This window comes from Heliangelus exortis, chromosome 6, assembly GCF_036169615.1.
Source record: "Heliangelus exortis chromosome 6, bHelExo1.hap1, whole genome shotgun sequence".
Classification (NCBI taxonomy): Eukaryota; Metazoa; Chordata; class Aves; order Apodiformes; family Trochilidae; genus Heliangelus; species Heliangelus exortis.
In genome coordinates this window covers 33,716,150-33,743,690 of record NC_092427.1, presented here as the reverse complement: position 1 = coordinate 33,743,690, position 27,541 = coordinate 33,716,150, and the positions used below count along the sequence as shown (strand labels likewise).

The window sequence follows — 27,541 nt, the reverse complement described above, 5'->3', positions numbered from 1 at the left end:
TTATTTTAGCAAACTGCAAAAATGTTTAACAGTGACTGTTTTAACCTCACAACATCAATTACAAAATGAAACCACTGCTGTCATGACCTTAAGATCCATCAGCAGATGAGGTGAACACGTCGGATGAGAACATAGCTGAGTTGGAATGTAATTTATAAATTATTTTACAATGGCAATTAATCCAACAATAACATTGGCTGTCTCATTCCTTATTTCATAAAAAAATATTATTCTTTACAATAAGACATGCTCATGTTTTACTGCTAAAGCAGTAAAATTTATCTAGTCTAGATCATCATAGGGACATTTGCATCATAAGGTGAACGTAAAATACAAGAACTGCATTTTAAAATCCTTTACTTAAGGATTTAGAATCTTCTCTAAATAGCAACATAACCTTTTGTACTAAGAGCTCAGGTAATGAGGATACATGTAGTCCTGAGCTAAAGGCATTAAAGTAGAACTAAAAATTTCAGATATATTATGAGATTTGGAGCAGATTTGTGGAAAACTTCTAGTTTTCCAAATTTTTCACATTTCTTGTCTTCATTATCACACAATCACTTCAACTGAGAAGAAAGTTCATGAGAGCTGAGTCCAAGGTCTTCTGTTGCTTACTTATTCTGAAATTTCATCTATGACTGTTTGCATTGAGGTAGCATCTAGAGCCTCCATCTCATTAGTTTAGAGAGTGTACAAGCATTAAAAAGATAAATCTTAGCTTCAAAGAACTTATGAGAGAATGAACTGGAATAATTTACACAAACCACATAGAAATCCACAGCATGATTCCAGTTAGTACCTCTGAGTGTTACTGACAAAAATCAATAGAAAACATTGAACACCATCTTTCTTTGTACACATCATCCTAACAGCAAATAGTAATGCATATAAAAAGTTGCACATAGTGCAAAATTTATAGATTGTATGTTGATTTTTAAAATACAAAGAAAGTGAAAAGGTCCCTCTTTTCTGGCTACCCAAATGGAAGAGAAGATGGGAAACCCCTGAATTACAGCACTAAAGGAGTAAGGAGGATTCAGCTGACCACATACAAAAGCAACACCCTTTGTACTGTCATTTAGATACCTATTAAGAAAAAAATCCAAAATTCCAACCCAAAATCTTTACCTGCTTTTAAAGCTTTTTAATCGGATTTGAACATCAAGTATACACATGCAATTTTGGTGAATGATTTTTTCATTTTGAGTACAGGGCTGCTTATAACAGTTGCAGTTCTTCAAAGCCTCCTAACTGCAAGTTGGGATATGGCCTCTAAATTCTGACTTAGAAAGACCTACACACTTCTCAGTTGATAGGATTGTTGCTGAAAATCTACTGTTCAAGAGCAGACAAGACCTCCCTCTACCTAATATTATTAAGAAAATACTCTAATTGACATTATTTACTTATCTCTGTCTCCCTAACACCTCTAATTTCAAAAGCACATGCTACAGCAATAGTAAGAAATGCAGAATTTTAAGTCCGTATTTCAAATTATCTGTTCCTGCAAATGCCACCTTTTGTTCCACACATATCATTAGGATTTGATGTGTATCCTTGTTTCCACATTTTCCCTCTTTTCAGTGATACTGCAGTAATAAATTTTTTAAAATACAGACTACAGGATTTAACCTGGATTTTGTTTCCCTTAAGGATTCAGAATGAAAGTATTACTTAAGCAAAAATATATGGTAGGAAAAAAAGATTTAAAGTTTAGACAGATGTAACACATAACTCTCTCCAGTTTAGTGGCCAATAATAATTTCTAGTGAAAATGCAAAACATTTTAACAGTGCTTTACAATTTAGTTCACACTGTTTAAGACAGGCCAAGATTGGCTTTACACTTGCTGAATCAGTCATCTGAAGGAGGGAGGCATTTCTAAGAGAAATATTCATTACAGTTCAGGATCTACAACTGACTGGAATACATTATTATTCTATTAGATTCTAAAAAGTCAGACACCTCAGCTGGTGACTTTTCCAGTGATTTCTTCAGGATGAATCCTCATGGGGAACAGTATGTGTGAAGCTTTTCTGAATGATGAACAGCCTGGCTGTTGGACAGATTCCTGTAGTCTTGTAGACAGATTGATGTAGTCCTGCAGACTTGTGGCCTTCCTTTTAGGCTTTGTTCATAAAATTATACATCCTTGTAGAAATTTCTGTTTGAAAAGTTATACCTTCCTTTTATTTTCTGGACCCAGTTCTATTTATTTTGTCTTTATTTTGAGAGTGTTTCCTAATTATTTTTTGGTGAGCAGCCCATGTAAGAAGGCAGCAGTTGCTCTGTACACACATCTAAATCCGAGCAAACATCTCTCAGAGATGAGAAGGAGTTAAATCAGCTGCAGGCCTGGTTCTAATTTAAAACAAGAACAATCTATAAACCTTTGTGGGCCACCCAGCCCACAAGTACAATAATCCAGATGTATGAGCTCTGCAGCCTATTAGTTCCAGTGTCAGACACACAGCTCGCTTGACACTTGACAGACCAGAGGCTGAAAAGGCTGCTTAAAAAAACCTCCCATGGAAACCTTGCTGTGCAGAAAGCCCCGGAGGGCATGCTAAGGAGACTAAGTGGGAGTTTCAAGCAGACTTGAAGAGAGGCAAGAGAATAAATACCAGCAAGAGAAGGAAAAGAAAGGGACTTGGAGAGTTGCGCAAATCTTTGCTGAGCCTAAGATCTTTGGAAATTCTATCATTTTGCTTTGCATATTTTTTTTTGTTGTTGTTTTAATAATTCTCTTTGGACAAACTTCCAACCCTTTTTTCAGCTGTCTTAAACAAATCTTCATAGCATTCACTGCCTGGTAGTCAATTGGCCCTTGCTCTTGCCTGGTGCTGACAAACTCATGAGTCAGAGTAGCTTTCACAGGCAAGTCAAGATTTACACTCAAATTAATTTATTCTTTTTCTGAAGAATAAGAAAATGACATTATAAAAGTTGTGTCAAAGCTAATAATTTTGAAACTTTTGTCTCAGCTCATTTGAGACAGACACCAGGGAAGGGCAGCAATGTGTCTCTTTAAAACTCATTTTAAAACTTGTAGTTAACACAGTACCCTTAGAAATATGCTCTAGATGCTCTGTTCAATATTAAATGCTATATTATGAAGAATTGCTGTTGAAAGAAAAAATTCTACTTGCCTTTTGTGTACATCATATGTATATACAAACACATTCTTATACTTCCATAACTTGTTGAATTAACATTTCAACATATGGCTGTCCTATATTCCAAAAAACAACTTTTCTACACCAAGACCACTGGACAGAATTATAATTTATACAGCAAAACTAATCTAAGAAATGTGCTTGGCACAGGTGTTAATGCCATCAAAACAAGTCTTCCTAGCTGCAGACCACGCCAGACAAATCAGTATGATGGAATCCCTCAAGATTTTCAAAACTTACCCAAAATATATATTATACATAGCTAGGAGATCAAATCTGACAGTAAAAGGCCACAAAAAGGCTTGAACCAGAAATAAGTTTCCCATATATATAGCTTATAAATACATGTGTAAACTGTGTGCCTCATAATCCAGAAGTCACATGAATTCCAAATTTCACATTCCAGCCCCTCAGCACCTCTGGTCCCAGGATGCAAAAGAGCAGCAACACCCCATTCTTAAAGTAAAACCAAACATAAGGCTTAAAATGCCACCTAGGCTTGATTCCTCCCTGTAAATACAAAGAAACTGAGAAATCTAGCAACAACCTAAATTATTTTAGATTCTTAAATTTCCATTCCCAAAGCAAATCCTAATGCAAATGCAATGTAGCCAAAGGATAACCCCAGTATTCAAAGAATCATACAGAACTCCACCTTTCTAAAAATGAGGGTGCCTTAAACTCTGGCAGTGAGTTGAATCTCTTACAGTTTTGTATTTTCAATCCAGGATACAGTGGCTAGAATTTATATAAAGAGTACCAATACTGCTCATAAAGAAAGAGATGAGCAAAAAAGGCTGTAATTAAGCAGCCAGAGTGCAAAAGAGAATGGATGTGAAGGAAATTTATGCATGAGAGACAAACAGATTGAATGCAAAAGAAACTTAAAACTTGTTTAGAATAGGGAATACTGCAGGGCTGTGGTAGGTTACAGCTCACCTTCTGACTCTGGCCCAATCCTGCCTCTCTATAATTTTAATATATTACTGAATACATTACTGAGAAAGGGGCCTAAAATACTTTTCAGATCCTATGCTGCAAACACAACCTTTAATTGGTGTGATCTATTTTTAATTCTCGCCTTGAAATTATAGCTTCCATCTCTTATTTGCATTACAGACCTCTTCCATTCTTGTCATTGAAGTATGTCATATAGTACTTGGACATTTCAAACAAAATGGAGCTTATGAACCAAGGGATCACAAGCAGAACCTGAGAGAAGATGATAGCTCTGGAGAATAGATCAAAAGCTACTGTTCTGTCTTTCAGTTGCAGTTCACAGTATTAAAAAAAAAAAAAGACCAACATTTTTAATCTCACTCCAGCAATGAAATTAATTGATTTTTTTTTTTTTTTTTTTTAATCTGGAACCTACAAAAAATATTTCACTAAAACACATGTGCTCTACTCATTGCTTTTCCTGAGAGAGGAAAAGAAATCAAACATTATACATTATATTATTTCAGAACTTTTGAAACCCTTTTTGGTTTTCATTAGCCCTGAGTGGTCAAATGATGATGCTATGCCAGGTATAGATGTAGAGCAGGTTGTTTCCTGTGGTGGCAGCTGTGCTTTGGGAGGACTTTGCAATACCCACTGCTATAGTACTAAGGGGACAAAACCAAAAAGCCCTTAAAATGTTCATGTTTGCTTAAAACCAGCTATAATATCTGCAAATTAAAAGTTAAGCATTAGGTAAAGTACCTTTATGAATTTGTCTCTGCTTCCAGTCTATATATCCATTCATCTTCATGCTCATCTATTACAATGCAGAATTAGCAGGTTATGTACCTATTGTATTGAGATATAAATCACTTTCCATTCCTACTCCTCCACTTTGCAAGTGTTTATTACCTTATGGAATTTTAATTACTTGGGTCTAAACATTCCATCTCATATATTTGCCTCAAAGTGGTATATATGGTTTTACATTCATGTATGACACTGGGAGATTCAGTTAAACTTAAATCTCTCTGTGCCAACCACAAAGAGACAAAAAAATGTGTTAAGAAAGAAAAAATTGGAATTGCTCACAAAATTCATTCATGTCTTGTAGCAGATCATCTTCTGGAGGACAAGAGTGATCTGTAGAGCCTGAATTTTTACACAGTAGAGGGCTATAGTGACCTGGAAAGAGACTACAGACTTACCAAAACTGCACTGTTGCTATTTCCTGATTTTTTTCTAAACTTCTGAGCCAACGTTACAAGATACCAGTTTATTTATATGATTATATAATATATTATTTATATTGTTGTTTATTATAAAATAAACAAGTCACATTTTTCAAAGCTTTCAGATAAGCAATTGTCAATGAGTGTGAAAGAGAAAACTGTGGGTGCAGATGGATACAGACACCATAAGCCACGTACCTACTAAATCTTGCGAAGGAACCATGTCCTGGTTTGGGCCAGGATAAAGGTGATTTTCTGTCTTGTACTTTTGCTTTTAGCTAAGTCTCCTGTAAGTAGTTGCACTTGCTGAAATTAACAGCAAGTTTCTCAGACAGTGTGTGTTTCTAGGACTGATAACACTGGATGTTCATAGTTACTGCTAGAGACTGGTGTGCAGAGCCAAGGACACTGCTCAGCTCTGAGGAAAACATTTTACCCTCCAGGAGGATAAAGAGGTCCCACCTGCAGCCTCCTTTGGGGAGGAACGGACAAGATAGATGCCAGAACTGACCAAACAGAGCATTCCATCCCATATATGTCATACTCAGTATAAATTTGAGGGATCACGAGGGCCAAGCCAGATTTCCAGCTTCCAGCTTCCGGCTGCCTGCCCTTCCTGCCTTTCCTGCTTCCCTTCCTTCACCTGGCATCCTGGAAGGATCCCATCCATTTGCCTGCTTGTGCTCCTGATCCGTGCCAGCCCTTATCTGTGTGTTCCTGCCTCCAGCCCCCAACTGCTGCTGACTCCAGGAGTCCAGCCTGGACTTTCCCAGAGCTGCCCTGCAGCCTCGGTGGTGACGTGAGAGCTATTGGGGGGAAGGGGGGAGGAATGTGGTATCCATTTTCTTGTATATTTGTACATATTTAGTAATTTTTCCTATTTATCATTACTGTTTCATTAAAGTTGTGTAGTTTAGTTTCCAACTCATAAGTCTCTCTCCCTTATTCTCTCTCCTTTCTTTACCAGGGAGGAGAGAGAGATTAATAGAGAGTGTCTGTTACTCGGTTTAATTGCCAGGCCAGTGTTAAACCCTGACAGATTTATTGGCGCCCAACGTGGCACCAATCTGTCACGGTTTAACATTGGCCCGGCAATTAAACCGAGTAACAAACCCTGAGGAGCTGAGGTGTTGCAGGCATTGCAGGTTACTCAGGCATAGGCAACACCCCCTCATACTGCATTTGAACTTGTGTGCATTCCCACACAGATGAGATATCTGCAAATTGACAGGAAGCTGAACATGAGCCAGCAGTGTGCCCAGGTGGCCAAGAAGGCCAATGGCATCCTGGCCTGTATCAGAAACAGCGTCGCCAGCAGGTCCAGGGAAGTGATTCTGCCCCTGTACTCAGCCCTGGTGAGGCCACACCTCGAGTACTGTGTCCAGTTCTGGGCCCCTCAGCTCAGGAAGGATATCGAGGTCCTGGAACAGGTCCAAAGGAGGGCAGCCAGGCTGGTGAAGGGACTCGAGCACAGGCCCTATGAAGAGAGGCTGAGAGAGCTGGGGCTGTTCAGCCTGAAGAAGAGGAGGCTCAGGGGAGACCTCGTCGCTCTCTACAACTCCCTGAAAGGAGGTTGGAGCCAGGTGGGAGTTGGTCTCTTTTCCCAGGCGACTTTCAACAAGACAAGAAGACACAGTCTTAAGTTGTGCCAGGGAAGATTTAGGCTGGATATCAGAAAGAATTTCTTTATGGAGAGGGTGATCAGGCAATGGAATGGACTGCCCGGTGAGGTGGTGGATTCTCCATCCCTAGAGACATTTAAAAAGAGACTGGATGTGGCACTCAGTGCCATGGTCTAGCAACCGCACCGGTGGATCAAGGGTTGGACTTGATGATCTCTGAGGTCCCTTCCAACCCAGCTAATTCTATGATTCTATGATTCTATGAAATACTGCTCAACTTTCATTGCTATGGAAACTATTGATGGAAAGCAAGAGGTGGGTTTGTGCCCCGAAGAGTGAGGATATGCAGATTAATTCCCATCCCTTTGCAAACTGGCTGTGTAACCTCAGGCAGGACAGACTGAAAGCTTTCCAAAAGCACTCAGTACCCTACAGAGCCCTCTGGGGAAGGAACAAGTGTTCAGATATTAAAGGAGCTGAAATAGTCACCAGCTGTCAGAGAGATAAATGACAACTGAAATTACTTGATGCTGAAGAGTTAAAATCCAACTCCTCTCCTTTAGCTACTTACATGAGATTCTGTTTGTTGCTGTTGAAAGGTTAGATACAATCCTTCTGCATCAAAGCCATCTGTTTTGTAGAATATTTGTGGGTTTTATGCTATCCCCTCTTACTCTTCTCCCATTTTAAATATCTAAGTTTCTAAACAAGTTAAAACAGGTAGGTTCATGTCCCTGAAGCAGGGACGTGTGCTTACTGCACCCCTCTCAGATTCTAAATATGTTCTGTATTATTTACATGATTATTCCATCTTTGGATAATGACTCCCAAGTTTAATGACTGTAATATATCAGAAATAACCATGTACAGATTTGCATTTCCTTGTAAAATTATAATTTTCTGCTCAGATATTTCATTTGGATCTTTTCACAATACTCATTTTTCTTAAATATTAAATTCTTATTACACTCAAGACATTTTGATGCTGTAATGAAAGCCAGTAGAATTAAGTTATTAATTCTAATCATAATAAATTAAATGTAGAAAAAAATAATTCTTTCTTGTAACGCTCTCTTCATTAGTTTCAAATTTTCAACATTTCCCTGCTCTGTTTGGAATACCTTATTACATCTAACTTCACCACACAAATTTAGGTATAGTTTAAATAGCATGTCTTGTATTTATGTTTATTTGGACAATCTACATACAATTTCTCCTTTGATCCCTGATCATTCCCTGGCCTGCTGACTAGGTAAAGAGAAATTGGTTACATCACTATAGAAACAAAAATTTGTATTTTAAGTGCTGTTTATGCCATGAGAACTTGTCCTTGATAATATTGCACCCTAATCATAAAAATATGCAGATATTCAAAAAGACCTTGCTGCACCTATAAAATAAACCTACACTAATACAAATTAAGAGAGGTTTAAGAGTCTTTCTGGGGAAAGCTCTAATTGTTTGTCTTGAAAATCTCAAATTTAAACTCCATCAGGAATTATAAACATATCAATATAAAACATTTTAAAATAAAGAAGTAACCATTAGGACAGTAACTCTCTCTGCTCTAGGAAGCTATCACACCTCTTGGTAAAATAAACCCAAGGGTTTACCACACCATCCTGTTATTTTAAGGTCAAAGCTACTCCATAGGGTACTAGTAGCCAACACAAACATCAGTCTTGCAAAGCAAAACCTCTTATCTGCAAAAAAATAGAAATATAAGCATGTGGAAATTTGATATAAGGCAAAAACCAGCCAAGTACTATAAATGGGAATGTGTGTTTATATGTAATTTACTACAAACAGGCACAGTAAACATCGCTGCCCTGCCAAGTGGCAACTTTGTGGTACCAGAAATACACCCCTCAGGGTAGTATAAAGTTACCTGATGACAGCAATTGGTCTGTTTTTAAGGTTGCAGTCAGATTCCATTAAAAAGTCACACTTTGATCACTTTTGTTTTGGAGAAAAAACAAACAAACCTGGCGTAAAATCAAGAGAATTAACTTCTGTTTCCCCTGCAGTATGGAAAATTACACAAACATCTGTTCCTATTTACGGAACATTACAGAAAAAAAGATGACAGAAAAGAGAAATTTTGGGTTGCCTTAACATTTTATACCCTGCTAACATAAAAACTAAAAAGCTTTTGTTAAACGAAAATTATCATGCTACTTTATCTAAGAGAGTCCTATATCCCCATATATGACAATATTTTGTCAAGATTTTAAATGATGCAACTACAAGATTTTAAAAGTGCAACTACTTACAAGAGACTTTAAAAAAGCAAAAATCCAAGACAAAAAATCACCTTTATCCTGGCCCAAACCAGGACAGTTTTGGAAAAGAACTTGCCTATGAGGTGGTATATTCAGGAAAAAATAAAGGATCACAGAGAGCCAAATTCTGACTTCAGTAAGCCTAGGTTTCACCTCCAGAGCATACAGAAGTGTGTGGAATCTCAGTGCTTCCAGCAAGACCAAGACTAGGAAGAACATGAACTGCATTTTATCAATCGTCCTTCTTTAATTCTTAGAGATGCCTTGGGAATCAAGTAAACAAAATCCCATCTTTTCAAGTCATTCTTACTAAGCTCTCCTTTTTTCTGATCATCTCAGAAGATCAGTGTCAGAGAAAAGATTTTTGTCTTATAAAGAAGAGAAAGCACTTTCATCCATGGCAATTTGAATTCAAGAAACTATATAGCAGCAACTCAGTTGCCTGTGGAAAAAGAACAACACTGGTATTGTTTTGCATTAAATTGATTTGATTTTCTGAACGTGTCATTCTTCACTCACATAATTACCTTTTGAAATAAATGAGACAAAGTGTTGTCTTTTCCTCCTAACAAATTTAGAAATCATATGAATAGAATGTGGTACAACACGAACATTTGGGAAAAAAAAAAAAAAAATCAATCAGTCCTTTTCACTACTACTTGCTTTATGAATGCTTCCTGAGTTTTTTATCTTTATTTCACATTGTAGCTACAAGACATTAAATCAATGGGATATTTTAGTTAAAAATCAAAATGTTGCAGTACCCAAATGTGTCACTGATACATGCTTCCCTCTTTCCCTCCTTTCTTCAAGGAAAATATTGCAAACCTTCATGAAAATAGTAGTTGGGAATTGAGGTAGAAACACTGTCTACATCTAATCATGTTTTGTCTGTATATGACGCCTAACCTCACAAAAGCTGTGCAATTTATGCCAGATCTCAATAATAAAAAAACCCAATGAAAATCCCATGCCCTTTGCACTCCTGTCACAGTTCAATTTTTTACTTGCTTTGGAATAATGAATCAAACAACTGACAGTTCTAAAACATCATTTTCTGCTGTGATCCAAATTGAAAAAAATGAGTAACATTTTTCTTGAAACACACATGCTGCATCCTCCAGACCTTAGAGCCAACAGGATGGAAGAGGTAAGGGGGGTCTGGGAGGTCAGAACCAACATGAAACTGGAACAGAACTGGAAAGGACATTTGGGAATATATTAGCCTAAATAAAAAGAAACACTTTTCTGTACTAAGTGTCTTCCTAATAAAACTAAAACCAGGCTTCCTTTGGATAGGGCTTCCCTATCCCTTTTTTCTGCCCCAGAAGCTGTTCATGCTGTTGTTTTCTACAGTTATCACCAATTTTTTTATTCTAAACATTTCTTCTGAATAGCTGTACTGAAACCTATTAATGAGATATGATCCTAACATCAATGACACATGAAAGATGAGGGAGGTTTCTTCTTTCTCCTGAGTAAGGACCATAAATGAATGGACATTTTTCAGTGCATTAATAGAATTCATAGCTCCAGCTTGATCTTAAGAGATGGCAGTCACCCCAGCAAGTATTCCTGCCTCTCAAAAACTGAAAGATAAAAGCCAGTTCTGGCAAGGCTATACAGTTAAATGGTAATACATCCTTTGGTCAAAAATTCAGTTTGAGAGCACGCAGAATAAAACCATGTTCACCTGCCAACTGGTAGAATGAGACTCAAATTTCCACTACAAACACTCACTCACTATGTGGCAATTCTAAGCAAAGGAAAATTGCAAATAAAACAACAGGGAATACCAGTGTAGGAAACTGACTTTTGGCTGGTGAAGTAATTTTCCTTTTTGTGTTCAGAATACCCATCATAAGAGAATTTCAGCTAGAAAAGACAGAGGTGGAATCTTACTGAATTACTCTCCAGTTTAGGCAATTAGCCCATAATTCAGTTTGCTCTGAGGTCTGCTGATTACTTTGTATTCCCCCCTCCTTTTAGCAAATAATTTTCTAAGTTTTTACTTTGAGAGGATGCATTTCCTGTGAACAGATCTCTCTAGACTAACTGAATACTACTGTAGAGCTATGGTATAACTGGGGTAAGGAAGGATGAGTAAGGCTTCTGGTTTTATTATGCAAAAATTCTATGATTATTCTACCATATTTTCAGAGTATTTGACATTTCAATATATCCAGCAGATAGGGTTGTTATTCATTACCTTTCCTATTGTTCAAAAGAAGTTTGTGCTACTAATTTTAATATTCACAGGGCCACTATAAGCATGTGGCCTGATGTTAAATTCCTTTGCACTCAAAATTTCCATTCATTTATAATCCATTAAAAAGAAACAGAGAATCAAGCACAACAAGACAAGAACACTGGTTTGTTTTCTACAAATCCATAAGCTAATACAGAACAAGAATCAATAGGCAACTATTTAAGACAGAAATTTTAATGTGCAAAACAGATATTTAGTAAGTTTTTCTTCACTATTTCATTTGGCTAATTTATGTGTCTGAAGTTTTCAAATGACAAGCGAGATAGAATGCACTATGTTCTAAAGGTAAGAGGACAAAACAATTTCAGATTTTCTTACCTTTGCATTATAGGGAATATAATGCTTTGATAAGGCTTCAGGAGTGTGCATCCACGTTTTGTCTACAGAAAAGCAAAATAAAAGAAGCACTGAATAGGATATTCAATTGTTAATCGAACTATTACAGCATCTACCTGGAAAACATCAACAACCCTTCTTTTACTCAGCTAAATATCTGTCTGAAGTAATGACTGGGGTTGGAGCTGAATGCAGTGTATCTCACAACTTCCTGAACATTTACACAAAAGAACCAGTTACTTCTCCTGGGCACACTTCCCATTTCAACCAACTTCATTCACCATAAGAATTCAAACTCCACCCCAACATATTCTTATTGGTCTAAAGTTTGCTGTTTCTGCCTCAGATTATTTTTTGCATCTTGCTGTTTAAAGCACTGATCACAGATTGTGCTTCTAATGATTTTTGTTTGGTTGGTTTTTAATGAGTTATGTGCTTTTTGGAGGATGAATTATCAAGATACTAAAGTGACAAAGGAAATAATTTTGGAAAAGTTACCAGAGCGATAACCAAGACAAAAAAAGCCATAATCCTACAAGAAAACAGAAGCAAGTCAAATTGTAACTGATTGAGAAGTTTAGATCTCCTTTAATCTTTCCTTACATATCCTGAATGAACGTGCAGAATTTCTTTTAATGATTTTCACATCACAAGGGCTGTGCTACTTTTCCCACTGCATGTTTCATATGGTGACATGATGAGTTCACTGGGAAAAACATCTCCCCTCCTTTTTAGCAGCCATATAGAATGCTCTAGCTCTACATAATTTAAGAAGGAATTCTAAGCATTTTTATTAAAAAGTTCTTTCTCTTGAATGTTTAGAAAACACTTTTTAAGTTTTCACATTTGAAAGCATTTAAGAAAATTTCAAAATACTGAATTGTATTGCCAACTACATAAGAGATTCTGTAACACCGAGTAGTATTTTATACTCTACACATTCAATATTTAATTATATTTTCTAAGATGAGACTACTCCTGTTTTAATTAGACTGAACTAAAGTCAGAAATCTGGGATTTTATTGAACTAAGTAACAGAACAGCTTAAAGCAAAATTCTGCCCTTGGATATTCCCAATTTCCTTTGCCTTTAATGTGAGTTGCAGTTCCAGCAATTTCTAACTTATTTGTTAGTTACACATAAAACAAAATCCTCCTGACACCAAACTGTTCAAGAGGAAATGCTTTGACATTTGTTGGCACTAAACAAATAACTGAATATTTTTAAATACACAGAAACAAGAAAACTGTTAAACAACACAGTCACCACAGGAACAGGATTAAAACTGCAAAGCTGGAGAAAATTTTTTTTCTTTAAGCAAACTTCATTCTAGATGACAGCAACGTTCAGCTCCATTACTGAAGAGGGATATGATCACTTTTTCATCAAGGAAGCACAAGTTCTCCATCCAGCAGCACCCAGGAGGATGCCTGTGCACTCAAGTGGCTCTTCCCTTCAACTGTGCCTTATGACAGGAATCTCAGACACAAGAAGCACACTCCTTTCCCAGGATATTTTATGATCTGACATTGATCTCTCCATTTCAAGTACAATAACAAAAGCTGTAATCCACTAATAAAATAAAATTTTAAAAAATTAAAAATCACAACCAGTGCGGATTAGGACTGGTAGAATCAAGTGTGACAAGCCAAAAGGTAAGTGTCCTGTGTCACTCAGAGGCTGGCCTGGGAGTCCCAGGATGAGGAAGCCAGGAGGAAAAGCAGGAGCTGCTCCCATCACATTTTGTGCAGCAGTGACCACTTGTACAGTGCAGGAATTAACTACTAAATACATATTCACACTGCTAATTCCAACACAAACCACCTGTGATCATCATCTTATCAGCTATCACCAAGGATACTGGCATCTTTAGAAGTGCATAAAAGGAAAAATCTGGTAAAAACAAACATTGAACCCATTTAAAAAATAATAGCAAGAACCTCCATTCATTTCATGCCTAGTATTAGCAGAAACAAGCAGCAAAGCTGCAGCTTCTAAAGCAATTTTACAGGCAATTGACTACACAGCCACCAGGTAAACTCTTCTTTGCAAATGTTTCCTCCTCCCTTCTTCCCATCCCCAAGGGAAAGTTCAAATCTGAATGAAAGTTATTTAATTTCAGAGCCAAGTTTGAAATTAAGTAGCTTAAATAGGCAGTTAGTAATCTTTACAATATTGTAGTTAAGTAGAAAGCTTTACATTTAGAATTTTCTGTAAAGTCATGGACTTGCCTACCAACCTCTAACTGTAATGCTATAGGGATTCCAGCAAGGAAAATTACTGCTAGGAAAGGGTTTCCTTAACCATCAGTACCCCTAGTTAAGGAAAGATGAGGAAACATGGAGAGGTGGTCTCGGATCAAAAGGAAATCAGTAACTTAGCAGGGTACTGAAAAGATGCCTGGGTTCTAAAAGTATTGTTCCATTGATTAAAACAGCAAGTCAGCAAGCACCTTTTTTAAAATACAGGTTTAGATTCTGTAAACACTAACACACAGGTATTAATACCTAATATATAGGTATTATGTTATTACTATATTATATTACATTAGAAGCCCATTTCCTAGAAACAGGTAGTAATTACAGAATGATGGCATTTATGAAAGAACTCCTAATGCTAAACAAAGTTCAATATATGGCAAAATTTACATTGATAGCAAAGAAATGCAAAAAAAATTCAAATTATTATGGGCAAGTTTGTTACCAGCATTTTCTTCTGAATTGTAAACTCTGATTTTGGACCTATGCCACTCTCAGCAGCTCTTTGAAATACTGCTTAGAGTTTGATTTAACAGCAGTTGAGAAATACGAAGTTTCAGACACCTTGCATCCAATAAACCAGAAAAATATGAAAGAAGAAAACTTATAAAACAGGTACTCATTTAAATACCTGATATAGATGTGGCTTGTGCTTTGCATGATCCCTCAGTTTTAAAAGTAATTTTAAATGGCTTTTCACAGATTACAACTTAATTATTCATTCTGAAGCAAAAAAAAAAAAAAGAAACTCTACAATGAAAATCCCAGTTCCTATTATTATTTTATCAGTTATATAGCAAGACTTCTAGACACTTTATTGATAAATAAAACAGTAAGTCCTAAAAAAGGACCAGAAGCCTAGATAAAATCAAAGCTGACCACTGCATGTATCTAACATAGCAGCAGTGGAAACTGAAGCAAGACTTGTGCTATTGCACCCTGTGAAAGCAAATGTTATTTTAGATCTTGTCTGAAGCTCTTAATCTAGGTTGCCTTAGCATTTATATTAAAGTTTAAATAAATGCCTGGTTATTTTTTGAGAATTATGAGTTTGAGCCATCCAAAGTCCATTAACACCCATGTAGAGTTTAGCCTGACTGAGGGATGAGAGGTTCTAGGAGGTAAAACCCAGAGTATGTGGTGATTTGTCCAAACATAGTGGCATTGTATGGGAGAAAAGATGGGAAAAAGGATCATGGTCCAGAATTCAAGGGTACAAGGTAAGCCCTGGTTAAAGACAGTAAGTAATCCTCTAGTCTCTACTCAACACCTCCTCTTCAGGAACATGGCAAATTTAACATTTGCAAGAGCTGGGGTTTACCAGACAGAATTGCTGTGTTCAGCATTGAGACTTCAGTCCTTTCTAGCTGCCCTTCCATCACAGGGGAAATGTTGCTTTACAACCTGCATTTCACATCAGATGCTTGGTCATGGCAGAACCTGGGAGCAGGGGCGAGAGCCATTCCAGCAGCACAGGGAGAGCTGAAGAAGAGGAATGTGCTGACAAATCACCTGCTGAAGCCAACAGACTCAGGGACTTCATAAAGTATCCAGAACAACCGTGCTGTACTTCTCAGAGGATGACATTAGGTTAGATAACAGCACAGCTGACCATTTATCTACCACAAAGAAAAGCAGCAACGGTGCCAAGAAATTGTTCTCCCTTAGAGATGAATTTCTCCACACATTACTGCCCACAGTTATTATAGAATGGATTTAGTAGACAGGCATTGATGAACTATTTTCTAAATGGCAAAACAATGCTCAGCAGTGCAAGCTTAGTTAACTGCTTCCCTAAACCCCAGCCTCATCATTAATTCATGCATGCTAAAAGTGGCTCTGCTTAACTATGTTTCCAAAGCAGTTATCAAAGCCTATGAGACCTCGTGGCCATTCCATTTAATATGATGAACACAGAAAGACTGATTTTAACTTTTGGTTAGTGCCACAGTCAAAATAGAATAATTTCTAGAAAGTAAGAACTAAACTCCTTTTTGTCTTTCCTGTATCAAAATCTCTTTGACATCAATGTTCTTGGTAACAGAAGGTAAGGAATCTTGTAACTGTCTTTTTTTTCATGCTTTACAAAGCTTGCTATGGGAAAAAAGATCATATATGCCAATCAGACTAATGACACTCCTGAAGAAGAAGGGAGCATTCCACATGACCAATGCTACATCTAGGTATTAGTGCTATTAACTCATGTATTAAAGGAACAAATAGCTTACTTGCTTCAGTGTGTACACACACAGATCTCTATCTTTCATTTTTCCTGGATTATCCATTCTTGTATAAGATAGGACATCCAAGAGTTGTCTCACTGTCAAATAATTTGTTTTCTCCTGCACTGTAGCAGAAACAGGCAGGTTCTCACAAACTTCACTTTTGCCAGTCAGACAAGGTACAATCTCTCTTCTTGGCTACTACAGGCCCTGCATGAACAGATGTGCTGAGCCATGAGGCTTAATGCACGTTACCAAAGTGTTCAGCTGAGCACAATACCTGAACACAATTAAAAAGATAAATCTAACCATATTCTTCTAAAATTCAGCAGCAATATTACTTCCAAGCAGCTTCTAGAGGAATGACTGAGTACAATTGATGTGTCTAATAGCAGTAATTTTGCCAAGTTATTACCAGGTTACTATGATGAAGCAATTGAAATTGAGTCAGATCCTGCCCTAAGCATGCAGAGGCAGATGCCCATCAATAGACATAATTCAAAAATAATTACTTTTTCTTTTTTTTTTTGTCTTCCAAACATAAAATGTTCTTTGGAGGGGTATTTATCCTCTGCCAAGGCAACAGAGCTGTATCTCCCTAGAACAGAATGAGCTTTGCAGAATGCTTTGCCTCTCTCTGTCCTTCTCTCATAACATTTAAGAAGCTAAGTCTGGTTTTAAACAGCTGACTACCAAAATAGCAAAATGATATCATAGAATGCTGGGCTGACATAGTTACAAAATTAAAAGTCTCTAGTTACATTTCCTCTGACAGAAACACTGCAGAGCTTATGCATTTTATAGCATATATTTTTAAGATATGGATTCTAGTGGGCAAGTTTTGGTAAGAAAGGAAAGTAGGATCAAAATTAATTGTTGATGTTATGAACTTTTAACAAGTAAATCAAGGGGAAAAAGCTAGAAAAAAAATGCTGAGCTATTAAGCCTGTACATCCTAAAACTTCTTGCCACAAGAAGAGCTGCACTGTCTTTGATAAAAAGCTTCTAGTAGACTACTGGTGTATGTATATACATACATATACATAGATACAGATATAGATATAGATATATAGATATATAAATATATAGATATATAGATATAAATAAAACATATTTAAAGTGATCACATTTTCACAAGTTTTCACTAAGAAGTATGTACAGATTTAATCTCCAACTCCACCTTTCACTTATGGAGTCGGTTTGGCCAACCATTCCACTATAATTATGAATAAATTTGGAAAAGTATCAATAAAGCTTGTGAAACATTGTTTAAAAGGCAATTTTCTGAAGAATTTTTAACTCTTAAAGCAAGGACATTACGTGTGTCACTTCGGTGAGGCAAAACAAAGGAACAGAAATGTGCCTCAGTGCAGTTAAACTAGAACCTTAGCTTTCTAATTCAGGAAAATAGCATAACAGCTAACAGGAACTTTTTTTTTTTTTTTTTTTTTAAATCCAAATAAACTGGAAAGAGAAGAAAGGAGTGGTAGCAACAGCTCAGAACAACTACAATCCGTGTAGGTACATCCTTTCATGTACCTAAAAGGATCTGATTTCACAAAACAGTATTTTCCTGAGTGACATATTTTGGATGTTCTTTGCCTTATCAAGCTGTTGGAAAATTGCCAAGTGCCATAAAACAAAGTAGTCATTGTGATTCCTATGGTTGGTACACATCCCAGTTTATTTCACACAGGATAATACATCATCTTTAATTAGGCATTGAGTGAGTTAACTAGTAATGTATCTATGTAACTCAAGCATTTAGGCTGTAGCTTGGGGAAGTTACTTGCAATAGTACACTTGGACAAGAACTCTACAGCATACACTAGGAACAGCTAACATGAAGAATTTATTACCTTGTAGATCTCAAGGATATGCCTGCCAAAGTGCTGTGTGAATCATTTCACATTCTGTAAATCAGGCTGTATAAATTTTAATAGGGTAGAAACCAAAAAGCTGAAGACTCCTTCAGTGCTGTTCCCATTCTAAAGTCAGTATTTAGTGCTTTATGCCTAAGTAGTGCACATGTGTTCTTGAAACAAGCTCCTTAGGTTCTGCAGAAGCAACAAATAGCTTTGTCCTAAATATCACTGTTAAATTGCCTAGAATGTTCTTTAAAGCAAGTGATAAGATTATTTCTGCAATACCTTTCTGAACAGCCAACAGGAATTTACCCTCCTATTCTCATGCTAATGGAAAGAGAAGAAAACTTAGGATTTTCCAAAGTGTACTCTCCATTTGTAGCTGTGCCTTTTCCAAAGACATACTGTAATCATTCCTTTTCTAAACAAGTGCATCTGTTCCTTCTGCTTTCAGAATATAAATAAATCCATAGACAGACGCAGACAAATCTGTCTGCAAACACAGACACCCTGCAGGATCAGCCACTTCTTTGGCCCACCAACAGAATATGATTTGGTCCTTGCTAAATTCAAGTACCAACCCCTCAGCTCTGCTATTGGTACTTAAAGGGGTACCTCCTAACCCTGATGTAATGGTGCAAACAATACTTTAAAAGACATATTCAGTTATCCTAAATAAGAACTTGGTCACTGAAAATTGCTTTTCCACATGAGCCCGTGCTTTGAAACCCAAAGAGAAGTATCTGGAACACACAAAACCTCTTTGCAAAGGGATTACAGAAGAATTAAGATAACTGATTTTTGTGTCAAGTAAGATTAACCAAATACAGAAATGTTTGGTATACAAAAAAAACCCACCCTTTTTTTCCTCCCAATCATTCTTTGAAAGAGTTCTTCTTTTAAAAATTCCTAAAAACAGCAAGTAGCATCTTTTTTGGGGATGAAGGCAGTGAGGAGATTTAGACCTAGTTTGTTTTTTTTCCTGGAAGGTGAGGAGTGCCTCTATGAAAGGACAAAGTTTAATCACAAGAATATCTGAAGATTACAATGAGGAAGATTATGGCCACTTATATGCCTTTGAAATCTATGAGTATCTACTCTCTCTTTATGATTTTTCTTACTATTGCTAAGATAGATTGTCTGGAACTCCAGCACACAATAGTTCCTTTGTGTAAATCATTGATGTGAAATATTATCTCTGACAGAATTCAAGTATTTGCTGTAGGACTATACTTATCTCCTTCACCCTTTCGAGGCTTCACCTGTTGTCTACTCATTTAGAAGAAATATAAAACATTTGTCATCTCTGGAATGCAGCATAAGCTTACAATAAAAGTGAAGATGTCATTATAACCAGTCCATTCACATCAAAGAGACTCCTATAACCTTTGATTGCACTTTTTAATGTCAAACCCTGCCCATTAAATGCATCTGTCTACACTTCAAAAAATGAGACTCATAAAAAGCAACTGCACAGAAATGTTAGTGCTAAAACTTATGATTTATGACAGGCTATTACTTCAACAAATTCCATTTAGCATTATGAACACTATCTACATCTCATGAAAATATGGCACAAATTACCAAAATTATGAACTGCTGTAATATGGAAAAAAAAAAAAAAAAAAACATTAGAAAATTCAGATTGGTGCACAGAACAGCAGGTTTGGCATTAAACTTTGGGCCATACATAAAGTAAGGCTGGCATTTATTCTGACAGGAAAGAGGACCGGTGGGGTATAATAAAGAATGAACCAAATTCAACTGCAATTTACACCCCCCCAGATTTCTCTGAAGTACACTGGATTCCACACGTTGTAATTCAGTACTAAGTTTAGCCCAAAGCAGACAAACATACCTGTATTTTTAGCACTATTTTGAGACACCAAAAAGCTTCACTTAGCTCCCAAAAGGTTTGGACTATGTCATTCCCTATTTAGAAATGCCTCTGTCTAGGATAAACAGTAGGATAAACAGTAGTTCTTTTTCACATTTCTGAGGAGGTGAAAGCCAACAAACATTAGTTCATTTTTGTTTATTTATATGTACCAGTTCTTAACACTATTAGCTTTGAATGGAACCACTAATGTGTCACTCATCTGGGAGAGCAACCTTCATGCACTAAAAAAAGAAAAAAATCCATACTCACTGCTTTCTGTTTTGTGTAGATGTGTTAAGCATACAACCACACAGAAATTAGCAATACACTAACAATGAGAAAAATTTTTGTGAAAATACAGCATGCACAAATAGCTCTTACAGGAGAATAAAATTAGTATCCCTAAGCTTAAAAGAGAGACTAAGTTATCAAGATACAAACATATTTCTAGATGAACAGACTTCCATCTGCACTACAGACTTCTCAAACTATGACATTTCAAAATGAGCATGATACCACATCCCACTTCAAAGGAAAAAAAAAAAAAAAAAAAGGATTCCTCAAAAATCATGACCAAAACCTGGATCACATCCAAAAGCAAGCTCCTGATACTGTGATACATAAATGTTTTCACAAGCTTTGTCATAACAACAAAGCAGCAAGAACATACATAACATTGGTTTTCAATGGTTTGTGGGAGAAAGAAAGAGATCCTTAAATTGAAAGTCTATAAAAACTACTTTAATAGAGCACACTGCACTCATTGACCAAGGAGTGTAAAACAGATTACATGTTTTTGTACAGTTTGTGCAGTCATCTAATATTTCTGCAACAGAGACTTTTCTCCATAAAAAATATAGTTGGGTAGACGAATCAACTTGGAGTCAAGAGAAATTGGCAAGAAAAATATGTAATTTTCATTTATTCCTGACAATTGCCTAACTGAAAGTTCCATTTTTCCTAGGATATGAGAATAGAAATGTAGGATCCATCATGCTACTGAGCTACCAAACTATCTTTCATCTGGTTTTGTAGCCTTTGTGAATAAGTCTTTCTTCTTTTTGTGATCAAGCTATGCCTTCTGATATTCTGGACTAGTTAAGTTCTCATTTCTATTAGCTTTAACAAATTAATGTATTAGACATGCAAGGATGCAGTGATGCTATTATTTTGTGTCACTGTAAGATATGTCAGATTCCTTTTATTCCCAGCTTTAATACTGATACCAAAGTACAAATTCTTGCTACATTTATACCCAGTTATTAAGGCAAGGGCTTAAGCTCTCTGTGTATGATACTTAGGGATCTTTAAGAAGAAAACATGAAAAACAAAGAAATTAGACTTACTCAATATTTTCTATATTACAAACAAATGGAAAAATTGCAATAAAGTTGTCAGTTAAAAAAGGTGCATCTCTAATGCACCCAAAAACCTGTGTCCCTGACATATGGGACAGAAGTCATTAAGTTCTAAAACCCCTGGCACATATTTTGGTGTGTAGAGTAAAAATAGGAAGTGTGTATTTTAAATATATATATTTATATTCACACACACAGATACAAGCCTCAATAAAGAAAATATTACAAAATTCAACACAAATGTTACAAAGCAGGTATCTCTATTACTATCAATTGAGAATCTTTGCTCTGTACTTCATACAAAAGGCTGCAGATTTCTCTCTAGTTAATTAGGTGTGATTATTCATAAGTATTCCTTGAACAATTTTTGATATTCTAAAAAAGTTATGCAGGATATTTATGCCTCCCAGAGAACATAAGCTAAGTTTCTTACCTTTCTTCCTGCTAAAAGCACGATTCATGTTGAAAAATCTCTCCAGTCAACTCTGCTTCTGGGTTTGTTTCTTTTTCTCCCCACTTTAGCCTGCAGAACAATACAGATAAGAAAAACAGAAAAGTCCATTGTTATACTTGAAGTTTGCTCATTATCTTCCTATTAAAAAAATTACAGACTATTTTAAGAATTCTGAAAACTTTCAGAGAAATAAAAGGGAGAAGAAATTGCTGAATTGAGAAGATTTATGTTTGAATGCTCAGTGGTACTGAATACAGAAGACATTTCAAAGTTTTCTGTGAAGTTCTCACTGAGATTTCAGAGACAGAGCAGAAGGTATTATATGTATCCATGAAGACAAATACTACAAAAATATAGGTTGGAAAGAAAGCCTTAAAACGAATGCTGACTACAAGACTCCATAAAAACATTCAGTTCACATTTGCATTGCCCTGGTTTGTGTCAGATTATTATTATAGGCTGTCAGATTATTTCAAGCTATTCTTTCATCTTCATATGGTCTTGACATTAGGGAAGAAAAAAAAAAAAAATCACATTATAAAGACTTCTCTTTACTCAGGGATTCTATACTGAAAAAACTGCCTAAGAGTGCAACTACCTCCTTGCTCTGATTACATCAGACTGTACAGTATTTTCTGTATTCAGTTCAAAACATTGATACATTCTTAAATTTTATTACAGTTTTTTATTTACAATATTGCTTTAGAATTTTATTCTTTACCAATATTTGCAGTCAAATAAAATCCAACAAATCCAGTGCTGTTTAAAACCAAGCTGTTCTGTAGTATGGAGGTATTAATTTTTCAGTGATATTTAAAGATATTCCCACTACTCCTTTCCATTCTGTTCAGATCTTCTAGCCAAAAGCTGCACTAATGCCCTTTCTCTGATCTCAAAGTAGTCAACATAAAAAAAAAAAAAAAGGGGGGGGGGGGAGGATGCAGGGCTGGGGGTGGTGATGATGAGTTTTTACCAAAAAAAAAAAAAAAAAAAAATCTAAAAAATAAAAAAGAAAATCAAAGCTCTTGCTATCAGATTATGTATGAAATCAGTTAGAACACTACCTTTGCTTTAAATAAAAATGAAAGTTAAACCAGTATTTCAAATGTCAGCATCAAGATAGTTTAGAAATTTTTTTAAGATACTTCATACAGCTCGTGAAAACTTTTAGTGGTGTTTGCTCCTCTTTTTCAAATAATAATAATAATAAAGTTCAAAGCCAATTACAGCAATTATATCCCAGTTTCCCTGTAAATAGCTGACATTTTTCAGATTAGAACATGTGGGCAATTAGAGCTAAAAACCACCTCCATTTTATTTACAAAAAATCACTGATGTGCTAGGGCTTCTTTTCCATGCAATCCTGTGAGAAGGAATTAACAGGCACTAAACCAGTGCTAAACCCTACAACCAACCAATATTTGCTCTTTGAAATACACTTAGCAGAACTTTTGTGTTTAAGACTTTACTGCATATTTAAAAAGGGGGAGATGCCATAAAAAAAGCAAAGGTAGTAGGACAAACTTGCCATCTAGTTATTGTGATACAGAAATCAAGAAACTCTGCATTGGGGACACTACACTAGTTCTTCAAAACTGCAGAAGCTTTACACAGCCCCACAGCCATCCCTCCTGGCTGCCTTCACTCCCATCACTGCCACACAGAAAGCTGTGGGGATGGGAACCAGATCAGGTTATGAAGTCCTTGGAATGTTTTCAGTAGCATCCCTGGAAGGGGTAATGGTGTTACTGGGGTAATATAGAATAACTCACAAGTAAGGGATTTGCACCAAAAGCTGCCGAGGGCCAAGGAGTTCTCCTGGCAGGGAAGGCAGGGAGTAGGACTTTCAACAGTGTAAATGTGAATAAATTCCATTCAAATGAAGTATCAAACAGTGAAGAGAACATTAGAATTTCAGCTTTTCAAGCAACTGAGAAATGTGTTTAAGTTAGAAGTTTGCTCCCACCGGGAACACAGGCAGCCTTATATACAGTTAGGATACATAAACCATGGCAGAATGCAGAACTTCATTCTTCATGAACTGTGACAGTCAGTGAAGAAAGCAGTAAAAGAATGAGCAAAAGAGTTCTTTGAGTAAAAGAATGATTTTTCTTTTATATGTCTGGCAGTTTCCCTGCTCAGCTCTAGACTCCAGTTCTCCTCAGACATGTACTTTCTTGGAATTTGTTGGTTACTTTAATCCTGTACTCTTGTGCTCACCCAAGAAACTAAGTAGTGAGTAGAGGATCTCCTAACTAGAAACTATGGATACACCCTGTGAAACTGTGGGCTGGCCACATTTCAAGGAAACACCATTCAAGTATTTTGTTTAAAACAGTGTAACTAAGAGAAGAATTTTAATTGATTTTCCCCATGTAAGCATGTGTTTAACTATTAAAAGGCTGCATGTATTTGTCCAGTTAATGTGGTAAGATGCAATCAAGTTTTCATTACATTTTTATGCAAAAAATGGGAAATTTGACACATGGGTGTCTACCTCTACCACCAACCCCTCTCATGAACAAGAGCATGTATTAGCATTAATCCACACTAATTTAATGACTACTTAACATAATAATGGACAGTATTTTGCTAAATGTGTTTATAATTTCAATTCCATCAGCAGAAAATACAGAACTGGCTTACAAGCAGCTAGAATGAAAACACCTAACCAGTGGACTTATGACAGAAAATGTCATTAAGGGAAAGAAACACAACTAGCTACATGCAACTGCTTTTAAAATTCCCTCAAACTCTAACATGAACAACCCGATCAGCCTCTCAGGTGTAGAAGAAGCAGATGGTTAGATGGGTTTACAATCTAAAAAAAGCAAAACAAAGTGCAAACACACACAAGGCTAATTTCAAATTCTTCGGTTGAGTTGGGGGAAGAGGGTGAGATCAGATTGTGGTAAACTGCCCAGCTAAGGTTTTGATGAGAAGAGGCAAGTTATGGCTTGATGTATCTGTGATAACTCTGCTCACAATATGCCAACAAACAAGCAAAACTCTGAGGAGCAAGCAAGTCGTGCTCTGATCATGGAAGCTTGACATTTTTCTGGTGGAATATTGGTTCATTTCTGAAAATGCTTGATACACAAAACTTGTGGAAGAAACTGAGTTGCAAACCAGCCTGTGAAAACCTTGTACTGAAGTCAAAGGGAAGGTAAGTCAAAAAATCCCATCATGGTACTGGGAGCTTCGTAAAGATGGGGCGAGTCCTTCCCACAAAACCTCTGTTCAGAAAGGGTAAAGCCATTGTAAGAATCACAGACTTTAGGGAATAGGAATGTGGACAATAACATTTCATTACTCCTCTCTTAGGAAGACACACCCATGTAAAGAATGTTTCTCCACCTTACTCCTAGGAGTTTGCTTCAGCTTTGTCCAGAAACCAGCCCCTATGAGGAAATACAAACCCACATGTGATTTCACTAAACAGTAAATTGACAAAATATGGAGAATTCTGAGAGGGACAAACTAGGGAGTTATATACCAGGTCATTTTTATGAAACCAAAAATAATAAAAATAGAAATAACAGCCTGTGCAGGGGACACAGTAGCAGATGTGGTGCCTTTGGTGTCTGCAGGCATTTGGAGTGCAGGGGTGGTAAGATTTGAAGCTGAACTCATCACCTCCATAATTACTTTGTACCACTACTGATAATGTCTGCTGCTGGCTTCTGCCCTTTCTGCAGCAAAGGAAGCCAAGCAAAGGAAGCTGAGTGGCACCCTGCCAGCACAAGCAACCACAATCCTCCCAGGCTGCTTAAGCAACACCAAAGCTTCCACACAGACATCTTGAAATGCCTGATGGCTCCTTCAGAAATGCTGTGTTTTGATCTATTTTCTAAATTTAGAGCTGTCTCAGACAAGCAAAGAGACAGGGTACTTAGGGAGGGGATGAAACAAGACACCAGTGTAACTGGTGTTCTTTTTTTCTCTTAAAACCTGAATATTTATTCCTCGGGATTGATTTGGGGTTCCCCCCCAGCCAGTCCCTTTGGGTGGCATGGGCTAAAACAATTACCAGGGCTCAACCTTATTTTTGTGGGTACCTCTTTTTCGTTCTACAAGTAATTTTCCCAATAAAACTTCCATAAAAGCCCCAACTTGCATCATTCCACTCCCTTTAATAAAACTTTTTTTTTTAAAAAAAACAAACCTCCAGTCTGTCCCTGCAGCATCAAACACAGCTTCCATTCAAAGACAAATTTAGCTTCAGGAGACCAGAGACTTTTTTCCCCCTCTCAAACACCAGCCTTTCAAGATTACTGGATAACATTTTTTAAAGAATGAAGCACAAAATGTCTTAAACCCTGTTTTCAAATGGGCTGCAGCACACAGGAATGTGTGATTCACTGACTTGAAATGAAACTTAGGCTTATAAAGTTACTTCTGAAGGTAAGATGAGAAACTTTGGAATATGCTAACAGCTTGAAAATTCTTTTCCTGAGTAAGAACAAAACACCACAAAAATATTGTTCTGATATGACAGAAAAAAAACATGGTAAGACATGAAGTGGTACACAAAACCAAAAATCATCATATTGTGATGTGTTCCCCATCCTTTTATTCAAGACCTATCTGAAACACTAACTTGCCACAACCCTTTCCCCTCTGAAAAAAAATTTTAAGAAAAAGATGTCAATATATCAAGAAACAAAATCCCATGTGGACTCCAACCTGCAGTCACATACAGTCTTTCTCAGTGTCTGGGAAGCAAGGAGCTCCCTTCATGGTTATGAAATTATTTGTGTCCCTTAAATTTAAAAGAGATAACCAAATAGCCAATAGGAATTATACCATAACTCAGACCCTAGTGCTATGAAAACTTGCAGGAAAAAGACCTCTTCAAAACCTTCAAAACCAGCACAGCTCTATGTGCTTCACTAAAATTGAACAAATTGCTGAAGTTCTTACCCTGTGCTTGGGCTTCATAGTTTCACAGCAGCAGAAATGCAGTATATTAAACTGAAAAGAACTGAAAAGAACTGAAAAGCTTTATTTTTTAAGTTTTTTAATCTCTGCATTTTCTAAATCATTCAGTAGCCTGCATCAAACACTAGCCGTACATTCTGGCTGGAGGCAAAACTGCCAAAGCTCAAGGCTGATTCTTGTCATTTTTCACATGTCAGAAGAGCAGGAAAAACTGGTCAAGAATGGGTCTTCTATGCAACACCCTCATTTCCCCACTCCCAAAGCAAAGAACCTTGCTGTTCAAATAGCCTGACTGGCACAGAGAGGGGGGGTGGGAATGACCCTTGGTGTCACTGGGCCTCACTGAGTGCAAGTGAAGAGAGAAATGGGCTGGGAAATACCAAAAGAGCTGGCAACAGCCACCCTAAAATACAGCTCACCTTCTAATATGCTCCTGTGAAAGGGATGGGCAGGAACACCTAATCTGAAGAACAGAAACATTCCTCCTGTCTGACTGAGATCATAGACCCTGTTCTTTCCAAATTCTTGAAACCAGTTGGAACATGTAGAAGAATCACACACACAGGCAATTATTTTTTTATCCACTCTCAACCAGTATAAGCCGAGTAACATTGTGGTAAGTGTTTTTCTCTCCAAAACAAGGATTTCAAGACTATAGGTGAAGCATTTCTCATAGAGCAGAGCTGCCAAAACTAGAGAAGT

General features: G+C 36.7%; 1 protein-coding gene across 8 annotated transcripts in view; it reads right to left on the bottom strand.

Moving 5' to 3' along the window:
- Positions 1 to 27,541, bottom strand: part of GULP1 (GULP PTB domain containing engulfment adaptor 1) — a 146,126-nt gene that overhangs the window by 54,837 nt on the left and 63,748 nt on the right. For all 8 annotated transcript variants that reach the window (XM_071747785.1, XM_071747786.1, XM_071747783.1 and 5 more), the window contains 2 exons: positions 21,878 to 21,967; positions 11,845 to 11,906 (listed from right to left, as the gene is read on the bottom strand). In XM_071747785.1, the coding sequence (XP_071603886.1) occupies positions 11,845 to 11,906; positions 21,878 to 21,905 (90 nt within the window). In that variant the 5' untranslated portion in view covers positions 21,906 to 21,967. The remainder of the gene's footprint in view (positions 1 to 11,844; positions 11,907 to 21,877; positions 21,968 to 27,541) is intronic.